At 35.1% G+C, this 27,927-nt stretch overlaps 1 protein-coding gene across 1 annotated transcript; it reads right to left on the bottom strand.

Annotated features, from left to right (window-relative positions):
• Positions 1-613: 613 nt before the first annotated feature.
• On the bottom strand, positions 614-27,083 carry LOC128998805 (piwi-like protein Ago3). The gene is made up of 8 exons (XM_054425162.1): positions 27,013-27,083; positions 22,988-23,180; positions 20,903-21,102; positions 19,368-19,487; positions 18,466-18,634; positions 17,563-17,649; positions 12,169-12,298; positions 614-702 (listed from the first exon to the last, which is right to left on the bottom strand). Exons 1-8 carry the CDS (start codon positions 27,081-27,083, stop codon positions 614-616), a joined length of 1,059 nt encoding a protein of 352 aa, XP_054281137.1.
• Positions 27,084-27,927: the final 844 nt, after the last annotated feature.

Genomic DNA, 27,927 nt, shown 5'->3' with positions numbered 1-27,927 from the left:
AATAAATGACAGGCCTATATAAATAGTTAGTAAAATGATGTAAAAACTGTGTATCTCAAACAGTGTTGTGACTGTATGAATGTTTTAGGGTAGCCAGACCCTGAACTGATAGTGGTTATATTGATAGCCTTCAAATTTGAAGGTCACTGGTTCGATTCCATATAACTTCATTTCTAGATCCAGAAGCCATTTGTCATTAGGTTATTGCCTAACAATGCTACCTAACAAAACATTGACTTCAACTAAAAAGCCTATAGGGTTTTGACAGATCCCTTATAAAATGTAAAACTTTGAATGGTATAAGCTCAAAATAAGAATCAATCTTGATTATTTAACACCCTCCCAGCTCTTTTACATGTGAGAATAACAAGGACACAGTAGTTAACAACTATCAGATTAATGTATAAAAAACATCAAATGTATTTTTAAGTTGGGTGTTTAAACTATTAAAATAACCATATTTCATTTATTGAGAAGAACAAGGATATACAAACACGAAATAAAGTAAACCTTTTAATTAAATAGGAACATTTTTATGACATACAAAAACATACAAAAACATACAAGAACATACAAAAAACAACTTTCTCTTCTACTATTAGCCTTTCTACTATTAGCCTGGAAGAGTAACACACTCCTCCACAAGAATTTCTGCCACCTGCAACCCCCACTCCTCCAACAACTTCACACATCTAGGGTTGCCTAAAAACATTACACCCATTGTTAGCTGGCAAACAAACATCAAAGCCATCTACAGTAATTGTCAATACTTTTGACTTTCTCCCCCTATACCATAGAAAATTGAGAAAGTATTGTTTTCGTTAAAATTTTGTTGATTGAGTTTTGATTAGATACATCTGTTTTGGGTCCCCTTGAGGCCTGGACCCAAAAAAGTGGTTTTTGAAGTGATCTCTAAAGCCTGTGTGTGTGTGTGTGTGTGTGTGTACATGTAGCTACAGATCCCACCTGTAGTCCGATTTTGTTGAAATTTGGTATGTAGATACTAATCCATAGTATCTTTAGGAGTTTTTTGTCATTTTTTTACATTTAATTTATAACTGTAATTTTCCTATAAAAACCAATAAAATATGGTAAAAATTTGATTTTCTCAAAAATGGGTCGAACAATTTCGATACAAATTTAAGATGTTACAATTAAGTACGATATAGTGATTTAAATTCTGAATAATATATCCTTTTGACGATTGCAAGGATATAAGCTCAGCTGGAAAGCTGATTTTTCTAATAAGGTACTGTTTTTGAAATTCACTGGACTAAGAATAAAACGATCCCACGGGCTATGGCTTTAAATAAAATTAAACATTAATAATAAATAGGCATTTAAAGAGTTCTCTATTTCTTCACGAGGAAACCTTGAAATCATGAGGAACAACAACAAATAACCTTTATCTTGAAAGCTACTGTTTGAAAAAAAAAATGTAAAGGCTGTTTAAAAATCTCGCAATGTTAAATATTTCTTAAATTGTAGTAGAATTACATATTAAAAAATTTGCTTATTCATTCGTTTCATCTCCGTAAAAATATTTTGTTATCATCTTTTTAACAACATAAAAATAATAAAAGGTAAATTAAATTTTAGTCGGTAGGGCGCTTGTTGTTTTGGATAAATAGATTATGTTTTTCTTCGTGGACTGTAAAATTCATAGTAACATTGTAAGGATTTGACTTGAGAATTCTCTTTCAAAATATCAAATCTACTTTGGTTGATTTTTTTACAATTTAAAAAAGTATTGGCAAATAAGCTACGGTATCTGATTGATAGCTATGTGATTACTAATGTGATGTAACGTTATAAAATATTTTGTCAAAAGATATTTAATGCTAGCTATTGTGACGTAAGTTGACTTTGTCATTTATTGTTGACTTGAGACTAATGAACACTGAAATTGTTGAGCTTTTTAGTATTTAATAAATTTTGGTGATTTCTATATAAAACTTTTTTTTACTTTCCTGTATATCCTTTCACTTCCTATAGTTGGACATTTCGATAGTTCAACACAAGTCCTCAAAGTGTCGAACTTGATACTGTGATAGTAATTTGTACAAAATGTTATTCTCTTCAAGAATATCACTTCCACGTTGGTCGATTTCCTCACCATTTAAAAGTTATTTCCAAAAAAGTGATTTATAGTGGTGAGAAACTACTGAATTGGAGATATTGTTATTAAACTTTGTACAACTAAATCTACAGTTCAATTGGATCAATTAGGTCAATTAATGGGTTTTTAAAAAGCATAATTTGTGTAGATTTGCAAATAACTATGCACGTTTGATTTTATTAAATAATTTGAGGTGGAAAATGATTTAAAAATCTTTATACATTAAAAACAGTTTTTTTTTAGTTTCTGGTTCCATGTTTCAATTTGTAGCCAACTTTAGGCTGCTTTCACTGAGTATTTTCGAGAAAAACATAGTATTAATTTGTAAGAAATTTGATTCTCTTTCTGAATATTACTTTCCATTTTGGTTGGTATTCCATTTCGGAGGTCCAAATTGGACGCGTTGCAGAAAGTCAACAGTCCCGGAAGGTCAAATAATTTATACCTGTGCCGCTAGGTCAAAAACTACAATGTTTGCAGTGTCTGTAGATCAAAAGTCCCAGTAAGTCAAATAGTACAGTCCGGGCTAAAAACGTAGTCTATGGTAAAGCAATTGACTTATTGGGAATTTGACCTAATGCAACAGCAGTTTTAATATAACGAAATAAGATAAAATATAAGTTCAGTTTCGCTGAGTCAACAGTGCCGGAAGGTCAAAAGTATAATCTGTTAAAAACAACGATAGTCCTCTCGACGCATGACTTCAATAATTTCGTGTTTTGGTGTACTTAAAGTTGTGCTAAAATTTTGAAATTTGGCACAGAGCTTCTTGGTTAGTCCTACTCGATGATTATTTTGTTGGAACTTTAAACTATTTACCGATCTAATTAATAAAAATTGATTTGTATGGTGAAATAGTTTTAAATCGTGATTTCTAACATGAAAAAGTTAGCATGCGAGATCTTTTTTTGTTTTTGGGTTAGAGAGGTTTTGTCTGTGGCAAAGTTGTAGCCAAAAGTGTGATGCGTAAAATATATTTTTTTGAATTTTTTACAATCAGTGGTTCAGTAGATAACTTGGGTTGATAGGACGGCAAATTTAGCATTTCGCAACGCATGGAAAGAACTACATCGTACGATGCGACTGCTGAGTGGACTTTTTAAGGACAAGAAAAAGATGAATATACAGATCACCAGTACATTCATATTATTTATAAAACATCTTTCTTTATTAACAAAATCATTTCGTTAACCAGATATCCACCATTTTGTATTTTTTACATACAAATATTTATCTTTGCACTTTTCCAACCGATGTTTATGAAACTTGGTATGTATGTTAAGGTAGGAGAGACGCATGTTATAAACAAAGATTCATCTCGATTCACCCTAAAATTTCAAAATTTAACACTTAACTACAATATAATATACTTTACTACACCACAATATTTACGTATCGCCATAAATCTTTAACAAAATAAAACGTTAACATTTTTAAAATCCAAAGTAAATCAATATAATATTTCTTTTTTGAAAAATATATTTTAAAAAAAGCGATGGTAAAATAACGACAGGCGAGTTTCGATCTGGGTGTTTCAGGTTTGAATCTAGGAGGATTTAACATTAATTAGGTAACATTAATGTTTAATCCTCCTAGGTTTGAACAGATTGAGAGGAATAAATGAAACCGAAGGGGGGAGGTAGCAACAAGTTCACTAGTATTTACTAGTGTCCAATTACAATTTGATGGATTTAACCAAAACCTTTTCTATTTCACTTATTTTCAGCTGTTAAATTTCAAACGATACGTTTTAGCGACTTATCATCATCATCGTTTGAGTTTGGGTTTGCGGCAATGTATTTTTATGAATAAACCCTTTAATTTGATACCAAACTTGACCTCTGCTGCTATTAATTGACTGTATGCACTATTAATTAACAGCTGTGTCTAAGGATTATGTCGGCCTTAGTCACAAACAGGACAACAAGATCGCTCCACTCATCCCACACTCATCTCCATTCATACTTGGCTTAAAATGCATACATTTGTATGGTCGCCATTTCAAAGCAACATGGCTACATTATCGATCATAGATATAATAACCATTATGAATTAGCATTATTCGGTGTAGAGTTTGAGACCATTGTCTTTAAATTTCAACACAAAAAAAGTTATGTTAATAAATAGTTTAGTTTGTTCTTATTTTTCCGCCTACAGCCCACTCATCACACACTCATTTCCATTCATACTTGGCTTAAAATGCATACATTTGTATGGTCGCCATTTCAAAAACAGGTAAAATAGTATTAAAATTATATAAGAATTTTGTCTTAGTCTTTGTGGGCCACCCCCCTTAAGGGATAAAAAAGTGATAATAGCTTAAGACAGTAGATATTTATGGCTATTATTGATATACCAAGTCTCACTACTTTATCTATATTGTTAAAAAAATATAGCCAATCCAGGACTTTTCAACCATACTGTAACGCCAACACGAAATTTTTCCGTTGAACTCTTCCGCATTTCTTAGGCGATTTTGACCATTCATGTCTTATTAGAAAGAGCGTGTCACGTACATTTGCAAACCAACCTTACGTTTTAAAATCCCTTGGGCTCAGCCCCAGTGGCTCTTAAAGAACCCATGTTATGCCTATGAAGAACATATTGATTTATTTATATAAGGATCAGCTCAATTAATTGCTGTTATGCAATTCAAGGAAATAATGTAGGCTACATTATTAAAATGTTACTGATTTTTTTGAAATACTATATTTACTATTTCTATTTGGGTTTGCTGGATAATTTAATCCATTTTACCAAACAATAAAAATTAATTAAGTAATATATTTCATGAGCAAAGGACCTATTGAAGTCCTCATCAACCAAAATAATGCCTACTAAAGCAAATAAAATTGAGACGAACATGTAATGCACGAAATCAGGTGGTTCTTAAGTATGTGAAAAAATGTATCGCTATTCAAAAACAGACGGAAAACTTGTAAACATATTCGTGACAACGGGTGTAACATGTCTACATTATCATTGACAAACGTGGACAACCTTATACGAGTGTGAGTAAGTCCGAAACAACTCTAAAAAACAATAAACAATAAATTGCAAGAACTGTTGCTTATATCATTGGGTATACACGTATCTACTGACGTGTATACTCAATGCTTATATCGAACTGTTATATGTACATCGTGAGTATTTCCATTAGTTGTTCCATTTAGTTGTGTGTCCATTAGTATAATATTTTAGTTGACTCTTTTAAAGTCAGCGGAAATTGTGACTGTTATTACCCTTGAAATAATGTTTGTGAAGTACTTTGCAATCCTACCAATGCTTATAGAATCATACGATTACAATTTTCTGGTTAGAATATGTCGCATAGAGTGGTGACTACTGTATCTTTTTGGTTTGCTTGTAAAACAGGATCAACAGAGATTTTCCATCGACTTAAACAATACGATACTCCCAAATTGTTCTTTGCAATAACAAAATATCACACAGTTTGATGAATATTTGTGTGTAAACTATAAACCACATACAGTACACCTGTATTCTATCTATTTTACCTTTTATTTTCCCAAGACTTTATAGAAAATCATGCATTACGTGATCAGTGAAGAAAGGCTGTATCCCACGTGTTTTATAGGTTAAGAAGACAAGGACGATCCTAGACATATATTTTGGGGGGGGGGGTCACCGGGGGCCTGGGGGTATGGAATACCCCCCAAAAAGGTGGGGGGTCCTGGGGTTTCCCCCGGGGAAAATATATAAATAAATAAATATAGGCTATAAGTTAAAGGGTGATCAACTCAAGGAGGCCACCATTGGGATATCGGAAACGTTAAGAATTAGAGAAAACTTAAAATGGGGGACATTCCTTTATTTTTGTGGTAGTTAAAAATATGATTTTAACTCCCTATATTTTATCATGCTTTCGGATAGAATAGGCAATTTAAAAACTTTTTTATCCTTGACATTTTTTCGATAAACCCACTCGTTTAGGAGTTACAGCATATGGAAAAATGACTTCCGGTGTACATTTTACATCATGTAGCTCCTAAACAAGTAAGTTTATAGCAAAAATGCGAAGAGTAAAAAAGTCTTACAATTGCATCCACATTCCAAAAAGACCATAAAATTCATTAAAAATATGAATTATATTATAAAAAAAATGGCGGCAAACTTGAAAAGTGGAAAACTTGTTGTTTTTTAGTCTTTAAGGAATGTAGATGCAATTCTAAGACTAATTTACTTTTTGCAATTTTGCTCTAAACTTACTCGTTTAGGAGCTACATGATGTAAAATGTACACCGGAAGTCATTTTTCCATAGGCTGTACTCCTAATCGAGTGGGTTTATCGAAAAAATGTCAAGGCTAAAAAGTTTTTAAATTGCATATTCTATCCAAATGCATGATAAAAAAACTAAAATCATATCTTTAACTGCCACAAAAAAAAAGGAATGTCCCCCATTTAAAGTTTTCTCTAATTCTTACCGTTTCCGATTTCCCAATGGTGGCCTCCTTGAGTTGATCACCCTGTATATATGAATTTGAACGGATGGTGTTTTTGGCCTCTAGGGACCTCAAAACGAAAAATTTAATCGGTCCCGGGTCCAGGTGTTACCATAAGTACTACGGTAATAGCTTATTCCCTATATGGGAAATTCGCCAAAAACCTAATCTATAAGTATAAAAGAGGATGTTTGTATATTTGTTTGTTTGGCAGTGATAAACTCAGACACCGCTGAACCGATTGCCACGAAACTTGGTACATACGTGTAGAATGTCATGGAATAGGTTTATACACCATCAATTTCGTGATCCGTCCAATCGGCTCCGCCCCAGTGGCTCTGGAGTTTCCCATGTTAACCTTATGAGAAATGGAATTAATGAATCTTAACAGCTGTTTCAATTAAACAAGTTGGTTCTGTTCTATGATGTTCAATAGCATTAAAGTTACAAGGATTACCAACAGGGTGCAGCACTATTATTTCTTTTACATTTATGACAACAGCTAATTTGCAACCAAAAGGTGAGTGAGCATAGCGAACGAACTTCAACCTGGAGGCGAGTTAGCATAGCGAACGAGCTAACCTGGAGGCAAGTGAGCGTAGCGAACGAGCTAACCTGAAGGCAAGTGAGCGCAGCGAACGAGCTCCAACCTAAAGGTGAGTGAGCGTAGCGAACGAACTTCAACCAGGACGTGATTGAGCCATGCGAACGAGATCATCTTGAAAATTAAGAAGTTAAACGGGGCAAAGCCCGCGGGATTATAAATAGTCAAAGGCAAGACAACGTCTGCCGGGTTCAGCTAGTAGTTATATAGAACAATATTACATTCAACCAGCTGTTAGTTAAAACAAATTATATGGGACTAAAACAAATCAATGAGAACAAAGATTCCTTTAAAAAATCATTTGGACATCCTACTATTTTACTATGCATATTTAATTAATCTGCCATCCTCATACCTAAGAATTGAATGTATCAATGGTCAGCATTACACATAGTATAAATAGGTCAACTCTAAATATGTCTTTAAATTTGTTTCCAAATGCTGAATTTGTGTCACAAATGCTGAATGTTTACAGCTGTTATGTTAAGCAAATTATATTGTACTAAAAGCTAGCTTAAGAAGGTTAGCGTCGGCTGCTAGACTTTTTAAAAATTAAAACTTAATTTCTAAAAAACTGGGACCCTTAATTATAATTATGGCTTTGACATTCCCTTGTTCTCAAAATTATCTTTCTTTCAACACAAAAATAATGAAAATCCGTCGACTGGTTGATTCAGAATGTGAAAAAACCCCATTTACGTTTTAATAATATATATGATAGTTTGGATAGGTTTGAACCCTTCCGAGGCGTAATACATTTACACAGTTGATGTGTAGACTACATTATAACTCATAAAATAGTTCTAAAATTAAATGGGTCTCCTTTTACAAACGTATATAATAACCAGAAATTTTCAGATCGTCCTTGCGTGTATTTCATGCCACAAATTTTGACGAAAGGCTTTTAATTACATAAACTATACCTATTTACAGTGTTGACCAAACAGTTGGCAAGAAGCATTAATAGATAAGCTATGTACCAAATATGATAATTTTAGCTCTATTCTAATTATGACAAAACACGAAGTAACTAAAAGCGAGTTTTGTTGGTGTAGTAAGCGTTGCAGGAGGTCTACTTTACACTGAATCGACGTTCACTTTTATTGCTTTTGATCTTCCGGCACTGTTGACTCAGCGAAACTGAACTTGTATTTTACCGTATTTCGTTATATTAAAACTGCTGTTGCATTAGGTCAAATTCCCAATAAGTCAATTGCTTTAACATAGACCACGTTTTTAGCTCGGACTGTATTATTTGACTTACTGGGACTTTTGATCTACAGACACTGCAAACATTGTAGTTTTTGACCTAGCGGCACAGGTATAAATTATTTGATCTTCCGGGACTGTTGACTTCCAGCAACATTCCCTCCAAATTTATAGTTGTAACAAAATACTAAATTAGAGATCGTATCTATACTCTAAAACAAGCAGGGTGTGCAGGCAAACTTTTTCTTTCGTCCGAGGATTTTGGTATTTTTTTAGTAATATGGGGTATTTGGCCACAAAAAATCAATTGGAAATGGTCATAAGACTGGGAAATTAGTTTCCATCCTACAGCCCTTAAAAGTGCCCATGTTATCGTTATCATCAATACTACTGGTGCGCGGTTTGAAAGTTCCAAACCATGGTTAGTACTAATGAAAGTTGTTATTAGTTTTAAGAAGGCACAAACTTGACCAAGAGACCGTTTTTGTTTAAGATTATAAATTGTTATCAGTTTGCTTTATTTCTGTTATCTGCATTTGAGGGAACCTCCAAACAGGCTTTGCTTTGGAGGCCCTAGATTTTCTCCAGTAAAGTTATTGATCTTATTTGTTTGAATTACAATAGTAAAAATAACAAAACCAAGTAAGTTAGTGTATTTTATGTAATTTTTAGTTATGTTTTATATATTCAGTATCACATTGTAAAGTGATGGACTTTATTTTTATTATATTTTTTTGTTAAAATGGAACTAGATATACAGGGTGTTCATTTGAAAACTTTCCATATCTGCTGTGTACAAAGGTAAGGCTTTTAACACTTGTTTGATCTCAATTCCCCCTAATTTGGACATGCCAAATCCAATAAAATTATTTTCAATTTTGAAAAATGCCCCGAAAGGGCCCATTTTGGGGGGTAGGGGTGCTTTTTGAGAAATTTTCAAATGTAAACATAGGTTGTGTGATACATCAATTCAAAGGTCTAATTACCCCGATCAGTTTAGTGCAAGAAAAAGTTAATTATCTTTAACCGTATTTACAGGGTGGGTCAAAACGTTTTAAAAAACAACTTTGAAGTTAAGTACCGTATTACCCTAACTACTGAACGGGACAGCACCAAATTTTTTTCCAAGCTTATTGTTGAGCTACTCTTTAAGATAAATTGTGTTGAGAGCAATTTCCGAGTTGTTTTCCATTTTTTAAAAAATCTTAAATTTCAAGAATAAAAGAAAGCTGAAAACACAAAATTCTTAAATAGCAAGGTATAACAATTGTTGTATCACGTGAAAGGTCTTTTTTAAACAAACATTTTTTGTATTTAAGTTTTCTTTCTATCTCTTTCCGTTGCAAAATGGCAGATGAAAAACGTAATTTTGTATGTTAAAACTAATTAGAAAACAACTAAAACTTTATCTCTAAACACTTTTGCTCCTGCATTGACTGAAGGAAACAATCAATAATCATGGGCAACAGATAGGCAAACAAGTTAAATCACGTTTTGCTTTAAACCAAGAAAGGCTGTCTAATAGCTGATAAAAAAATCCCAAACATGAGGCCGCTTTCTCTAGTACTGTTCATGTTGGCATAGTTGAGGACTTTTTTTAATTATTGTTGTTTCCCAGTAACTGAAAATGGTGTACACTTTACAAGAAAGAATAGACATTATTTTTATTTATGGGGCAGAACATAAGTGTTCCAGGAGAACTGCAAATGTATTTAACAATAAATACCCAGGTAAGAACTTAAGTCATACAGCTGTCAATGATTTGGTTAGAAAGTTTTCTGAAACTGGTTCAGTTATTAATAAGACAAGAACAGAAAGAAGGGTCCTTAATGAACTGACACAAGTAGAAGTAGTTGGTCAATTTGTGATGAATCCCACTACATCATTGCGCAAAGTGCAACGTCAGACTGGAATTTCTCTGGGTTCAGTTCATAAAGTCATGACTCTAAACAAGTTCCATCCATACAAAATACATGTAAACCAGGAGCTATCTGAGGATGACTATGACAGACGTGTACAATTTTGTGAGATAATGAGTGACCTAATCAATGAGAACCCTGACCTAACAAAAAACGTATGTTTCAGTGACGAGTGCACATTTTATCTAAATGGATTGGTTAACAGACATAATTGCAGGTATTGGTCAAACGAAAACCCCCACTTATTTGTTGAAGGCCATACTCAACGACCTCAAAAAATTAATGTTTGGGCCGGAATATTAGGTAGTGAGGTGGTTGGTCCCTTCTTTTTTGAGGAAAACTTGACTGGTGAGGCTTACTTAAACATGTTGGAAAATATTATTAATCCTACAATCATAGAAATAGCACAAAACCAGCGTAATGGAGAAGAGCTGAATCTATACCCAAATAACATTTACTACCAGCAAGATGGTGCTCCTCCACATTACACGATAGCTGTTCGACAGTGGCTTTACCAACATTTCCACAACAATGGATAGGTAGAAGGGGGCCAATAGAGTGGCCAGCTAGGTCTCCTGACCTCAACCCATTGGATTTTTTTTATGGGGACACATAAAATCCATAGTTTATAAAACGCCCCCTCAAGATGTTCAAGAGTTGAGGCATCGAATCACAACTGAGTGCAGGGCTATCACAGCGAACACGTTAAGAAAAGTTAGGGAAGAATTTTGTAACAGACTTTATTTTTGTTTGGAGAAAAACGGCCAGCATTTCGAACATCTCCTTTGAGTTCAAAATTAAGGTAAGAAGATTTCAAGTGTTATTTTTTAAATTTTATTTTGAGAAACATGTAAATTAATTAAATAACAAATGTTACATTTTTTTAACTGAGGTATAAAATACAATTTTTCAACTGTCAATTTGCAACGGAAAGAGATAGAAAGAAAACTTAAATACAAAAAATGTTTGTTTAAAAAAGACCTTTCACGTGATACAACAATTGTTATACCTTGCTATTTAAGAATTTTGTGTTTTCAGCTTTCTTTTATTCTTGAAATTTAAGATTTTTTTTTAAATGGAAAACAACTCGGAAATTGCTCTCAACACAATTTATCTTAAAGAGTAGCTCAACATTAAGCTTGGAAAAAAATTTGGTGCTGTCCCGTTCAGTAGTTAGGGTAATACGGTACTTAACTTCAAAGTTGTTTTTTAAAACGTTTTGACCCACCCTGTAAATACGGTTAAAGATAATTAACTTTTTCTTGCACTAAACTGATCGGGGTAATTAGACCTTTAAATTGATGTATCACACAACCTATGTTTACATTTGAAAATTTCTCAAAAAGCACCCCTACCCCCCAAAATGGGCCCTTTTGGGGCATTTTTCAAAATTGAAAATAATTTTATTGGATTTGGCATGTCCAAATTAGGGGGAATTGAGATCAAACAAGTGTTAAAAGCCTTACCTTTGTACACAGCAGATATGGAAAGTTTTCAAATGAACACCCTGTATATATTTTGTTGTTGTTGTTGATGTAATACACTGTCAGTGACTATTGTAAATATTGTTATATTTTTTGGAGAAAATAAAATATTCTTATTCTTATTTTTAATCTTAATACTTTTTTGTAGCTGAAGATAAGAAACAGCTGATACATGTTGCATGTTGTTGTTCACAATTTGCAAATGTGTGCAATATGATATGTGTGTTTCTAACTAACGTTATGTGCTTAATCTGTACCATTAATATCAGAGAGTAAAGTGGTGCATGGATTTCATAACCATTATTTGCCTAGAGGCCGGAATATTAAACCACAAGTGGCTTTGCTGCTAGTAAATAAACATAGTCTTACTTCTCAAGTTTTTTATCCACTTCTGCGTGGCAGATTTTCTTTCTTCTAGTGTGACATGGCCAGTATGTGTGACATCACGACGTATCATTGTGCAATTTTCTGGCACTAATATTATTTTCAAATTTCCAGCCTGGGAATAAGAAAAAAGATTTAAGACCAATGTTTCCTTGCACACATTATTAATATACAAATGTATTTAACTATTAAATGATATAACACACCAAATTACATTGATACACATCAACATATTCTATAGCATAACCATAAATGTTCACTAATCATGTTTGCTGTTTGGCTTACTTGAATGGGAAAGCTTTAAAATTGAAAAGCAAGCCAAGTGGCTAGCTCTAGCAGCTAATAAAGTAGGCTAATGGACCACAAAAGATAACACTGATTTTGTTTCTTAATTTAACCCTTCCAGGACTATATACCCGCAGGTGGATATATCTGCTAGCATTTTGTTCATTAATAGTTGATTGTCTATAGTATCATTAAACTTTGTAAAAACGTCCATTTATTCAATTATATATTTAACCGATTTACACTAGGAATGTGTAGTGTATACAATAATGTGTACTCATCCAGGGGCGGCGGAAGCAAATTATTGTTAGGGGGTCAGAAACCTATGGTGGAGGTCCACACCCGGGGGGTCGGGGGGGTATGGAATACCCCCCAGGGGGCAAGGGGGGAAAATTTTGAAAAATAAAAGCCTTAAAACGTGTTTTTAGGCTACCTGAAGAACATTTTTCTTCAAGCAGTAACAAAGAAAATTTACAATTTAACAAAGATGCTACTCTGTTCATTGTAAAAACATTATAATAAATAATACACATGAATCTCAAACAAACATAAAATGAAGTACTGGTGCCCAGATTTTACTAAAGCTGCCAGCAATGAGTTGCTGCAGACGACATAGAAGAGTAAACAAGCTCTAGGCCCTAGGGATTTATGTGTTCGCGTAATTTCGGCAGGCTCTGCCCCTCCCCCTCAAAACTGAATTAATAATAAGTTAAATTAAAATTAGCTGCTTGATTATAGTTAATCACAAAAGTAAGACGGTAGGGTATAACCAAGTAAGTGTGTCCACTGGGGATAATTAATGGTTCACACAAAAAACATTACAAACATTGTATTGGCACAACATAAAATTACTAAGAAATACAAAACCTTTTTGATGAATTATTGCTAAAATAAGTAAAATCCCACACGAGAATCTCAAGATATTAGCCTACTACAAGTTTACTAGATTTAATTAGAGTTAGTTAACTCTCCAAAATTCCAATACGACCATGAACATCAATTAAATTAATTATTACTTTTATAAGGTTTAGTGAGTATTAAGCCCCTTCATAATAAATGTAATAGATTATTATTAATAACTAAATTGTTTATCTTTGTACTTATCTTCAGTAACTGTTATTAGGCCTACTTATACTTTTCTTCTTGGGCCGAAAAAATAAACGTATACAGTACGGAATGCTTTATATATTTTTAAATTTTTTATATGAACTCAGGCCCTTGACCCCCCTGACCCTTCCTAAAATTTCAGGGGGGTCAACTGACCCCCCTGACCCCCTGGTTCCGCCGCCACTGTACTCATCACACCACTTTTCCCTCCACGTTTAACCGCCGGCCGATCCAAAAGTTTCCTTGCTCTCCAGTCCTCAAAATTCCAGCAAACCGTAACCATGTAGTCGGCCGGGTTTTATTTAATTCCCCAAATGGTGTTTTTACAGTAGACTCTCGCTCATCCGGACTAATGTAGCGGACGTCCGGTCCGGATTACAAAAAATCCGGACTATTGAGAGGCGAGCAAATACACAGTACTGTATATAGACGTTTTTTCAATTTTGTTCCAGGTCCACAGTAATGATAGCCGGGCATAGCACTTCCACCATCGGTCGAATTTTGTTCCAGGTCCACAGTAATTATAGCTCGGGCATATGCACTTCCACCGGTAATAATTTTCGGCCGAATTTTGTTCCAGGTCCACAGTAATTATAGCCCGGGCATATGCACTTCCACCGGTAATAATATTTTGGCCGAAATTTGTTCCAGGTCCACAGTAATTGTAGTCCGGGCGTATGCACTTCCACCGGTAATAATTTTTTCGGCCGAATTTTGTTCCAGGTCCACAGTAATTATAGCCCGGGCATATGCACTTCCACCGGTAATAATTTTTTCGGCTGAATTTTGTTCCAGGTCCACAGTAATTGTAGTCCGGGCATATGCACTTCCACCAGTAATAATTTTTTCGGCCGAATTTTGTTCCAGGTCCACAGTAATGATAGCCCAGGCATATGCACTTCCACCGGTAATAATTCATACCGAGTTTTTTTCATTATTCGAGGTAGTCTACTGTACTGAGCCACTAAAAAAAATCACGATTGCCGATCCTGACTACCAGGAGTCCGGACAAGGCCGATCCGGATGAGCGAGAGTCTACTGTATTTTCAATCATTGCACCCCAAACATTCCAGTGGCGACGAAGTACGAAAACGACTCAACGTGTGAAAAGTTTTTAAGTGATTTTAAGTGACAATCGAAGTGCACCGTAGAAAGGTACGTGTGTTTACAGAAAAATTCGGTCAAGTTAATTTCGAACAGTGAGTGTGAGTGTGAACATTAATGCCGCTTGATGAAAACTTTATTGATAATTTTGGAACTGTATTAAATTTCAAGATGTCGTTCATCGGTGCGATCAGTCCTTTTGATAATTCAAAAGAAACGTGGGACTCATACATCGAACGATTTGAGTTGTTTGTTACATGTAACAATATTAGCAACGCTAAAAAAGTTAGTACGCTTTTGACGGTTGTCGGAGTGAAAACTTATAACCTGCTAAAAGACCTATGTACACCAGACAAACCTGCTACTAAGAGCTACGAGGATATTGTACGGATCATTAAGGGACATCTACATCCAAAACCATCTTTTATTGCCGAAAGGTACATACAAGTTTAGCCTACGAACACAATTAGAGCACGAATCAGTCAATGATTACATTGTCAACCTGAAAAAACTCTCTGTCAACTGTGAGTTTAAGGACAAACTACCAGATCATCTTCGGGACAGGATTGTTTGTGGGTTGAGGGACGACGCCACCAAGAAGAGGTTGCTGGGCGAGGAAGATCCACGTACAAGAAGACAGTCCAAATAGCCACGTTGATGGAGTTGGCAGCGAGAGACACCGCGGCCCTGACCTACCAACCCACGGGGGGAGGAAGTCGCTTTCACAACGTCGCTTCGAAGCAGCAGCAGCGGAAGCCGTGGCAGCGCTCAAAAAGTGAAGTAAAGTGCTATTGTTGTGGTAAATCTGGTCATTTAAAAAGTGAGTGCCCTTTTACAAGTTTATCTTGCAATTTTTGTAAGAGGAAAGGCCATTTAGAAAGTGCATGTGTCACAATCTAAATTTGTATTTAATGATAAGCGTAAAGATGGACATAAGAACTTTACACCTAAATTTACCTCTGGTAACAAGTCTCATAAGTCTAAGCAAAACTATGTAGAGAACACAGGAAACAATGACAATGATGATGATTATAGTGATTTAGCTAACTTATTTTCCATAAATGATGAGGAAACTAAACAGAGGGATAGAATAAAACCTATCACGGTTAACCTTTAAGTAGAACATACTGTATTGTCATTTGAGGTTGACAGAGGAGCATGTGTGTCAGTAATTTCTGAAAAGTGTTATAACGATAATTTCTCTGATTTTGAATTAATGCCCACTAATTTGGTTTTGAGCTCTTATACAAACCAGCCAATAAAACCTGTAGGAAAACTTAGCCTAAATGTACAGCATGAAGCTGAGCATAAAAAGTTAACATTGTATGTTGTGTCTACAGGGGCTAATCCTCTAATGGGAAGGGACTGGATTAGGGAACTAGAAATATCAATCCGAATCCCTAAAGAATATAGTTTGAACACGGTTGAAAAGCTAGATCAAAAACCTGTAATTGTCATTAAACTGTACAGTAAATTTCCTGAGGTATTTACTGATGCATTAGGCTGTTACAAGGGAGATGCAGCTAGATTAGAGTTGAAGGAAAATGTAATTCCTAAGTATTTCAAACCCAGGCCCATACCATTTTCGATCAAAAGTAAAGTGGAGTCTGAGATTGATCGATTAGTAAATAATGGGTTTTTAACTCAAGTTAGCAATTGTGAATGGGGAACTCCAATTGTGCCTATTTTGAAAAAGGACGGAAGTATAAGAATATGTGGCGATTTTAAAGTAACGCTCAACCCCTATTTAGTAGTAAATTGCAACCCAACTCCAAGGATTGAGGACATTTTTAATAATTTACAAAAAGGGGAGACGTTTTCAAAAATCGATCTTTCTCAGGCTTACACTCAGGTAAAGTTAGACGTTGAATCAAAGAAATATTGTACAATAAGTACATCAAAAGGATTGTATATTTACAACTGAGTTCTATATGGTGTAGCATCCGCTCCAGGAATATTTCAGAGTATAATGGAACGCATTTCAGCTCACATTCCCGGCGTTGTTCCCATCACTTGTACCAACCCTGCTTTATACTGTATAACAATTTTGTTTAATTATACCTATAAAGTGTTACAAATAATTTTTCATACAGTTACCTAACAATGTACATGTTCTCTCACTGATTTGAGAAAGCAAAGTGGCCAATTCACTCATCAGTGAGACAATGTTAACATTGTCTCACTCTAATTACTTTGTCTCACTCCAGATTTGCAACGTGAAGGCACGGAATAGTGAGCGCGTAACATGCAGGCAACGTCGTATGCGCGCGGAATACGTTGGCAGCACTGGCTGTAAATCAGCTGGTCAGCTGTTGTACTGTTGTATTTGTAACTTCACATTAAATGTTATATTAAAAGTTCACTTCTGTGAAAAATAAGGTTATGTTTCTCCACAAATTTATTTGTTTTATGGTAACTGTAGGAAAAGTATAATGTGCAACTCGAGTGCAAAGTACAATTGCCTCACTCGAGAAACCATTCCTCACTCGCCTACGGCTCGTGAGTAAGGGTTTCTCTCGAGTGAGTCAATTGCTCACTTTTCTCACTAGTTGCACAAATAACTAGTTCACAACAGCCTCATTTTTTAGATTCATATTTATTAACGCCGATAGCTGATAACCTTCACAATTCATGTAATCTACAAAACAGCAACGGCACCCTGCCATGGTTGCCTCCCCCTTAGGACAGCCCTCTTCTCTTGTCTACTCAAACCTACCTCAAACTGTGTTCATTGACAGTGAAAAAGTCAAGTCCCATGAATTAAAGCTGCACATTAAATAATAATACTGTTGATAACGTAGCTACTTAACAATAATACCTAAGTTCTTAACAATTGTATTGAATTGACATCTTTTAGCCACACAAAAATATGAGAATACGTACAGATCTCTTAGAATGATGAACCAGAAGAGGCTGATTTTTGTCACGAATCTCGATGCCCTTTCGCATGTAGTAATCAATGTAAGTCATCTGAAAGAATATGATTGAATTACAATTTGACTCATGTTTTCTAATACATAAAGAGAAACTATTTTCTGTACTATCTTATACTTAGACATCAGTAAAAAAGTCAGTTTTTTTGTTAATGTCACACACTAGTCTTTGACTGCTCTTAATTGAAACCAGCATTTTCAAAAATTTAGTCACAGTTCTTTTTCTTACTACTGGATATTGAAGATTTAAGTTATTTAAGTTATTCAATATCCTTTGATTTGTTTACATTACAAACTGTTTTGTGACGAAAGTCACATCATCAGGTCAATCCTCGTTTAACGGTTCGTTAAATACTCTTAAAGTTTATACCAAACACAAAACACATAATATTTACAAAGTATTTACAGTTATTTTTCCGAACTGAGACAGAAACCATCGCCATGCGTGCACGCTTACTTTGAGCCGGCCGCGACTGGAGTTCAACTTCAGTCACAGCCAGCTCGATGTAAACGTGCACGCATCGCGATAGTTTCTGTCTCAGTTTGGGTATAAAACTGTAAATAGCTGGTAAATATAATGTGTTTTGTGTTCGGTATAAACTTTAAGTGTTAACAAACCTTTCAACAAGGTTTTACCTGATGATGTGACCATCGTTACGAAACCAGTTGTCATCAAACAAAATCAAAGGATCTTGAACAGGTAACAGTTTATTTAAAAATAAAAATTTAACCCCTAAAGAAAGCCATAAATTAATTATGTTTTTCTGTACCGTAACAATTATTGAATTCCATATGTTTCACCGACCTAGTTTTCCTGCATAAATTATTAAAAAAAATTAACAACATCACCTACCTCAGTATCATCAGCACAAGTAAATGTGCTCGTAGGGTTCATTGAGAAATCAATATCATCAATAGAGTAAACTTTGTTGTATCTGCGTGTCATGACCCACTGTCCAATCAGGTGTTTCTGCACAACCTCCTTCCATTGGTTGCCACTAGTTTGATGGATTACATCGTCGCTGAAATTTTATCACATGAACAAGTAATATCATTATACCCTTATCAAACACATCCCTGATATATTTTCTTACAATTAAATACTTAATTTTAATTAAATCCCTAGTTTAATTTATTCTATTGAAAGGTTTTTAGTAAAATTATTTGAGAAAATTTTAGTTTACAACCTTTAATTAGTAGTAATGCTAAAATACTGTTGTGCAATTGATTTAGAGAGTATTATTGTAATGTAATTAACAGCAAATCTATGTAATGTTTATTTCTTTGTTCACTGATTGTGTCCAGATCAGACATAACATATCCCCTAAAATAACACATTGTATGTCCTCACTTGTATCCATACATCCATGAATTGATAACGCTTGTAACAATTGTTCAACCAGTAGATTCGTAAGTCACGGTTTTTAAAAGTAAGGTAAAATACAAATTAGATAGAAGGATGAATAAGATCAGATTACTCGAGTAGGACTGATTGGTCCCGAAATATGAATAAAATATAACCAACTCTCAAAGTAATGATATTTAAAATTTTTAAATAAATGTACTTCTCATTGTTATCTAACGAAGATCCAACCAGTGTTTCGATCTATCACATTGCCATGCACTCAACATAGCAACACTCGTGGCGCTGCCTACGAATTGACAGGCAAAGCTCTCTCAAAACACTTAATGCTTTTTACCATGCAGTTGGCATTCTGTGTTATATAGTAGTATGTTTTCTGTGACAATACTCACATTACTTGAAGGGCTGTTTGTTTGGGTCGGAACAGCACAGAATCAAATGAGTCGCACCTTATCTTCACACTTCCTTTTTCGGTAAAAATCTCACTAACATTCCCTGGCCATATTTCTAACCTAAAGGCAAGAATTTACATTAGGGAATGCACCTTTATATTTTTATAATAATAATATAGTCCAGGCAAATTAGATCAAATATAGGGTGTGCTCCCCAAAAAATCTTCTAAAGCTGGAAAGTGTTTTAATACCTTTTGCGGGTCCCAAATAAGACTCCTGTGAGTTTGCGACGGATTTTGACGTCTGCTTAAGTTTTGGGAGACGAAAAACTATGAAAATTTTGCACTTTTTTCAGTTTTTAGCTTATAACTCCTTTTATAACCTTTTGGCCATGTTGATGAAAATATCCCAAATTTGAAAAGCTACAGCGGCTAAACGGCTCTGCCGATTTTGACGCATTTAACACCAATCAACGCGAAATTAAATGCACTAAAAGAAACATTCGATCAACATTTTTCTTAGGATTCGTTATTTAGGAGTTATAAGCGAAAAACTGAAAAAAGTGCAAAATTTTCATAGTTTTTCAACTCTAAAAACTTAAGCAGACGTCAGAATCCGTCGCAAACTCACAGGAGTCTTATTTGGGACCCCCAAAAGGTATTAAAACACTTTCCAGCTTTAGACGATTTTTTTGGGGAGCATATGTCTAATTTGCCTGGGCTAATATTATTTATATTAATAATTTTTATATTAAAATATGTAACTTCTGACATCAAATTACGATCTGTTTGGTTTCGCACTTGTAATTTTATAAGCTTGGTTAACGAAATTGTTAATGTAAATCTATTTAACACTCTAATTTTAATTAGTTTGATCATAATTCATGATGTAACAAAACTGTAATCTATGTATATTGTCACTAGATTCATTGAGTTGTGAGGACTCAGGATCACAATTCACAGATTTACTCAAGAGTTAGTAAAAGACTGTGGTTCGCCATCCATGTACGAGTCAGCTGAGCCAGCTCAACATTACATGAGTAATCCACATGCCGAAATGACTGCTATTTACTTTGTCTTGAATAAGTTGTACAGCTAAGAAACAGTAGGTATTAATTTAATGATTTTAAACATGTTTACAATGGTTTTTATAATTTTCCCTATCATCGGACTCTGGCGCGTCCTGTTTGGTCGGATAATCAAGACACTATAATTGTGTAAACCGTACCTCATAAAAGAATTGTACTCACTGATCACAGGGAAATTCCATCGGAACCGGTAGTCCACAAATCCGCTTATCAAACTAATGGTTTTAGCAGTGCCAGCATAAACTAAATCTTGTGTCATCACACTACTGCTGCATAAACCATGAACTTGCTCTGCTGAAACTTAATTAAGTCATACCTACCACCAACCCATGGATGACAAACCTCTGTCTCTAACTCACTCGGGGTAAAACTGATATCAAGATTCTGACCAAGAAACTGATTTCGGTATTAGTCCTACTCAATATCTTTATTTTTGAAGTGTACTCACTGATGTTGGGGAATTGTCTGTGCTCCATTTGGACTGAAGTGTTCTCTCACAATCCACTGGAGCTTCAACTCACTCTTGATTTTGTTGAGGAGAGAGTTGTAAAAGTGTCTACTTTTTTCCAATGAATCCTTTGATCTATAGACAAATGTTACTTCGTGTTCCTCATTGGTTACTAAATTGATGCTGGTTACTGATTCGACCTAAAAATATAATGTCAAATAAAATGTATTCAAAAGAAAATTTCTTCTACTTATCTGATAGTTTTTTCTGTGGATTTTTTATGTATACACACACACACTTTTTTACACTGACTCTCCATCATATGGTGTGTTGAGACCACTCTACAGCATCGTTCATTCTACTCACAATTATCAAATGCAAATTTAGATTATCAAAACTTATCAGTGCCAGCATAAACTAAATATTGCAGCTTCAGTCTATTTATCCCTCCCATATCTTTAGAAAAACGTTACAGATATATTAAAACTGCTAAAACAGTTAAAACAATACGAAGCTGACAGAACCTCTACCAAATAGGCTGAAGACGTGATAGTAAAGGGAGGGATCATTTACACAAACTAGCAACGCAGTGAGTGCATATCACAACCATACCCTACATTTCACTCCCCAATTCTTACAACTGTGTTATTTTTCATCTGCTTAACTATTAGCTGCGACATCAATTATAGTAAGTCTTTATTTGCGATAGGCATGTTGTGTCTAAAAGTTATCACAGAGTAATAGAGTGTTACACAACAAAGCAACAAAAGAAAGCGAATAAGACATTTAGAATCTATGCGCTTTTACAAAACATTATATCACAGACAATGGATGAAACCTCAAAGTATTATATTGACTGTGATTAGCCTATATACACCAAAGGTAATAATAGCAAACAAATATTACAAACACAATTTCATTATTTTATTATGTTTGCAGTATTTCTTCGAGTAATTTTTAATGTTTACAATAAAAAGGGGAAAAATAAATAGACCCAAATCATAAAATTAATTATTGCCTACTGATGTTTCTGGGTAGCCATTGAATTGAGTGAGTGGAGTGAAATAGAGTGAAGCGCATATGTGAGTGAGTTTGTTTTAACTTTAGTCAATAAACCTTAGTCAAACCCCAGACACCCTGAAGGAGTTAGATCCGATGAATGCAGAATGCGTTCATGTTCACTCTCGGTTGTGGACAAACTTAGGTTCATCTTCCAAAAACTTAGTCAGACCACAAGTTTAAGATTTGTATAATACTCTGTCATTGTTACAAAATCAAAATAGGGATAAGCATCGACAGTCGATGTTTTCGAAACACCAATATTAATGTTTGGTTACTAATGTTTTTGTTATGGTACATATAAACAGTTAAAATAACACAGTACAAAATACCACAGGTATTCAGTACAATAATAATAAATAATAATAAATAAATAATAATAAAACACCTGTGGTATTTTGTACTGTGGTACAATACACATGGTGTGTATTGTACCAGGTGGTACAAAATAACACAGTTTTTGGCCAAGTATTGAGATAACAATATTTTCCATATGTGGAGAGTACACAGAGCAGACAAAACACTGAAAAACATGGAAATATCAAAAAAAAATCTATGTTTAAGCAACATGGTGAGTCGGTGGCTCAGTCGGTCAAAGGCAGTAGTGTCGTGGGTTCGGATCCTAGTCACTGCCACTAACTTTTATCAGTACAGTTCACCTTTGTACTGTACCGGCTCACCCCTTGCTTTGCTGGATACGTTCCACGCACAGATCTGTAGTCTATGTGGATGGGCAAATGCAAGGCTAAAAGAGGCCGCCAACCTCTTAAAAAAAAGAAAAAAAAGACATCTATGGTTGACGTCGATGTTACCATGGATGGTGAATCGATGTTTGACCTATCAATGCTCATCCCTATCACCAAACATCCACACAATCAATCACAGGCTTGTTGTTGGCAAAGGTGTTGTATTGCCCCTCCCAACCCTAAAGTTGTTTCTACAGTTATACTAAAACTAGACTATGTAATTATTTTCTTGTTTACTGTACCCTATCATCATACTACTTTACCAATAATTAAGAATTACCTCTAGTTCATGGGGAAGGTACATTGTTACCCCATCAAAGATTCCTCCACGCAGTATGTCCTTGTGTTGACAAAAGAGCATGTTATCAAGCTGTCCTCTGTCTCCCACAGGAGAAGAAAATGTCACTTCGTATTCGTAAATGCTTGTTCCTTTCTCCAGGAGTATGGTGATACAGTTAGAAATGGAATCTTCCCTGCAAAAATAAAAGTTTAAATTTTTACTGGTAATTAAGAAACCAACAGATATGATATTAGGCTATATCATATTTTATCAGCAACATACCCTACTGAATTGTTAAATTATAAGTCAAACATTTTTTATAGCTGCAATAATTCATAAAACTAGGTATGATGAAAATAACATAATTGAACACCACTAACAATAGCTGTTACACCATTAATCAACTAGGCAGAAGATAAGCAGAAATAACAACCATAGGAAATATGGCAAAAAAACACACATTTTTCGAAGGCGGATAAAATTGTAGCTTAGTACATGGTTACGATATTGTATACTTAGGCCTAATGAAAATATAAGTACTAAAAATACTTAATTTTTAAACACAACAAATTGTCTGTATTTTTAAAACTCAGCCCAACTTTTCCAGGAATTATATATGGGGCCTTCCACATTATGTGACACTTAAGGAGGGAGGGAGGGAGGGGTTTTCAAGATTGTTACAGGTTACACACTAAAAGTCAATTTTTCCAAAGTTCCAAAATGATAAAACTAGTTAATTAACAAATCGTTTAAGGTAAAAAAAATTGAGAATCAGTAAAGTATTTTCTAAAATTGTTTCTTTATTTAAAATATCATAATTTTAAAACCAATCTTAAACCATTTTTTTATACTGCAGGAGAAAATTTCACCTGGATTTCGTACCCCACAACTCAGGGGTCTCAATCCCGGGCCCTCAATCCAATCCCGGATTTCGGGATTTGTCACAACCGATCCCGGAATTTCAGGTCGGGATTTGTCACAACCGATCCAGGGATCACAGGATTATATTATTTTATGATTTTAACTTTTTAGCCATTTTAAAATAGCAAGAAGTCCAGTGTTACACGTTTACACTGCACAATTTTTTCGTATTCCAAGTAAAGAAACATTATCACATGGAACTTTCATCACCCGTCTTTCTTATTTACAGTGTATACATGTTGATATGTCACTCTAGAATATAATAAATACATTTAAAAAAAAATCACGAGCAACCGCACTCGCATGCAGCCTAAATGTCTCCCTAATATGGAAACTAAATAAATCAAAATATAAAGATAAAAATATAAAATGGGAAGAATCATGAATAGCAGCGAAAATATTTTATTTTTACTGACAGCAATAAACCAATATAAGGTACTGTAAAACAATAAACCATCTGCTTATGTAGTTAGCGTGTGTATGAAAACGTAATTTGGGATTGTAAAAAAAAATATCACCACACTAATAACCAAATACAAAGATAGTTATAAACCCTATAGTTATAGATAGAAGTTATAGACCCGTTATAAACCCTATAGTTATAGATAGAAGCTATAGACCCTAAATTTAAGCAATCTTATTAATAAAATAATAACGGTGTGTTTTTAATTTTTAGCGCCTCAATGTTAAAAGGATCAGAACACACTTCTTGTCCCGGCAAAAACTATTTTGCCGGATCTGGCGACAATATATATAGTGCAATGAACTCTGAATCAGTTGTGTCTTAGGAACGGTGTTGTCAAGACCTCAAAAGTTGGCCGTGCTGTGTTTGATCCACCACAGAAGGCCGGGGCCACACGTGGCGGATCGTCCGCGCGGCTTGTGATCGTACGATCATAAGCCGCGCGACGATGTCCCGGCCACACGGAGCGGATGAACCGCTTCCGGTTGAGGTTTCCCAGCCTACGTACTGAGATTCTAACATGGTTTAATTCACTCGTTCTCGTTGTAGTCATGGAAGAAACACGTATGTTAGTTTGTGCATTAGTGTGGTGAGCTAGAGCCTAAGGCGAACCGAAATCATTGGGTCCATCATTTCATAACCGATAAACCATTTGTGTCAAACCTTTTACAAGCACATGCGAAACCATAGTTCGGAGTCTTTTTTTGTTACTATCGCATGTAGATAGCATCGTTTGACGAGCTACTTCAATTGCTTTGACCGCATATAACTAAGGAAGATATACTCTTGAGAAATGTACAACATGAGAAATCCCACATTATCTTTAACAAGTTCTATTGATTTGTCTGTATCGAACATTTTACACCTAGAAACCGAAATGCACAAGCACAAACTAAAAGAAAATCACTACAAATGCTTGAAAATGAGCTCCAACCGCGCGGACAATCCGTATCGTGTGGCCACTCTCATAAGACTACGTGTGTCATCCCCTCCAACGCGGCTTATGATCGCGCGGACAATCCGCGACATGGCGCGGACAATCCGCCCAGGTGGCTTAGGATCGCCCCGTGTGGCCACTCTCATTTGATTCAATGTGTTGTCGGACCACGCGGATCATCCGCGTGGTCCGTCCGCGCGGATGATCCGCGTCGTGTGGCCCCGGCCGAAGGAAGAGTACACCGCCGAAGTATTTGTGTTCATCCGATTCTGGAGAACAGACATCTCCATGGATCATTTTATAACATATTTTGACAGTTAAGGAATGAGGAAAATACGTTTATTAATTATTTTAGAATGTCTGTCCCCTCATTCGACTGGTTTCTCATGAACCGAACTTATGAGCAAATCCATATCAACATCGACCATTATGATATAGAAAACTAAACAGACTAAAAAAATTTACTAAATGGCAAAACATAACTAAATACACCACTTGGCAACTGCACTAAAAAAAACACCAGCCTTGCGGGTTGAACCACGACTGAGGAGTGGGGGCAGGTCCGGCTGTTTCGCCGGAACTGTGTTCATCTCCATAAAGCACAATGCCCCGCTACCAGCGGCCCGGCAAAGTAGACAATATGCGACGGTTTTGCCGAACGGGAGAAGTGTGGCCTTCCTGTGTATCTCAACTTACTCCGGCACCACCGGATCCCGTGTCCGGTGGTTTCACCAGTAAGTGTAGGCTATCCCCGGCCTCATTAAGAAAAAAGTAAACTTCATTTACCGATTGCCGTGTTATTTTTGCCACACGAATTGCGTTGTTTGCGTTTAATGTCAAAAGTAAAACTCAAAATAACTTATAGGCCTAATATAAATTAAGTTCTAAATATGTAATACCATTAAACAGATAGTAAATCCAATTTTTCTTAAAACATATATTTACATTCGTTCGCCTATTGAGTTTAATGATAATTAAATTTTCCAATCAAAATAGATCACAACTTATACCATTTTATATATGTTTATCGTCCTAAAAACAAACGGTATATGTTTTTCAAGTGCTATTGAACGTATTGTTATTTCTTTTCCGTAAGTAAAATTCCTCAAATTCACAAAAAAATATAAAAATAGGTTTTGCAATCCCGTTAATCCTGGGATTAAAAGACACAAATCCCAGGATTTCTAGGTATCAAAAATCGACTAGGATCCCGGGATTGAGACCCCTACCCACGACCACGTTAAAGGCTGTGGTTTAATAGATGTGCTGTCTATGCGGTTATAAGACACATGTCTTATGAAGTTTTGTATAAGCAACGTATCTGATTAAGGTCAGCCAACAATAGAATTAATTTATCATGATTGTCTTTTATTGCAAATTTCCTGTAAGACCTGGACAGATTTACTTTTATGTATTGATGTGCCCAGATGACAAAAACACCAACCATTTAAATGCATATATATGTATGTGTGTGTCCAGTACTTTTAGTGTGATACCTTGAGCAAAAATTGTCTGATTTTTATGACATTTTGTATAAACGTGTAAACCTACATTAATTCAAATAAATCCACATACCAGTGATTTTCAAGGAAATAGGAAATTCTAATCAGGCAAATGGAAATTTAGTTGGTCTGCAGGTTTTCTGCAGTGGGTGTATTTAAGAATTACAATTATGCACAGACAGGGTAAAGTGAAAGGACTCACCAAATCTTTGGCGGCAGCTCGAGAGAGGTCAAGGGCTCAAGAGGTGTCGACGGAGAGGGTAGACCTTCCATTGGGGTAGGCTTCTATAAACATATTTAGGTTTTTCATACATGAAGTTTTTATTTTATTCATAGGCTATTAATAGTTTTAAACTTCCTATTAGGCCATACTAGTTTACTAGATCCAAGTAAATTAAATATCAAATGCAAATTCAAGGAACATGTAGAATGGCTCAAAAAGTCAACAGGAAGTGTCAGATTCAAGGACCCAATAAACACAACACTGTTAACAACTTTTAACCTGACGTCTACATAAAAACTGCTGATCGAAGTGGCAGCCATAGCATAGAGCTCAACAAGGGTCAATTATGATTGGACAATGTAGGAAGGGTTCATTTGAAATGGAATATAAAAAAAGGGACAGGAGGAGCAAGAGAGGAGCAAGATTTGAATCAGTCTGGAAGAAGATTTGGAAGGCAACATTTTAGCGAAAATGGGTCACAAGGGTACTCAAATTAACTGGTAGAGTAAGCTGAACAAGAATATACTAGAATGTTTAAGATCCGATGGATATTAACGGAGATACGGCCAGAAAAGTGCCGTTTCCCGGAAAACGGAAAGACAACATGTTTACGAAAAAAGGGTACGGTAATAAGGGTATTTAAATTAACTGGTAGAGTGAGCTGAATAAGAGTATGCAATAATTTTCAAGATCCGTAGGATATTAACGGAGATACGGCCGGAAAAGCGCCGTTTTCCCGGAAAAAACAATGACAAATTATTTTATTTCAAAACACACATTTAGGTATCTAAATTGTGCGGGATTTTACGCTGATTGCTTTAGGTTGGATTGTGTTAGGTTAGGTTATCAATAAAATTATTACTAACCTGACCCAACCTAATCTAAAATAATCTA

Source organism: Macrosteles quadrilineatus, unplaced genomic scaffold, assembly GCF_028750875.1.
Source record: "Macrosteles quadrilineatus isolate MER2022 unplaced genomic scaffold, UCM_ALF_1.0 Scaffold_7__1_contigs__length_78375512, whole genome shotgun sequence".
NCBI lineage: Eukaryota > Metazoa > Arthropoda > Insecta > Hemiptera > Cicadellidae > Macrosteles > Macrosteles quadrilineatus.
This window is presented reverse-complemented; position numbering and strand designations above follow the sequence as displayed.

Coding starts and splice junctions, on each gene's coding strand:
- LOC128998805 (XM_054425162.1), bottom strand. CDS start 27,083: ATGGAAGGTCTACCCTCTCCGTCGACACCTCTTGAGCCCTTGACCTCT. Junction 21,103..22,987: donor ACCTTCCCCATGAACTAGAG/GTAATTCTTAAT, acceptor TTATATTTTTAG/GTCGAATCAGTAACCAGCAT. Junction 12,299..17,562: donor TTCATCATTCTAAGAGATCT/GTACGTATTCTC, acceptor TCTTATTCCCAG/GCTGGAAATTTGAAAATAAT.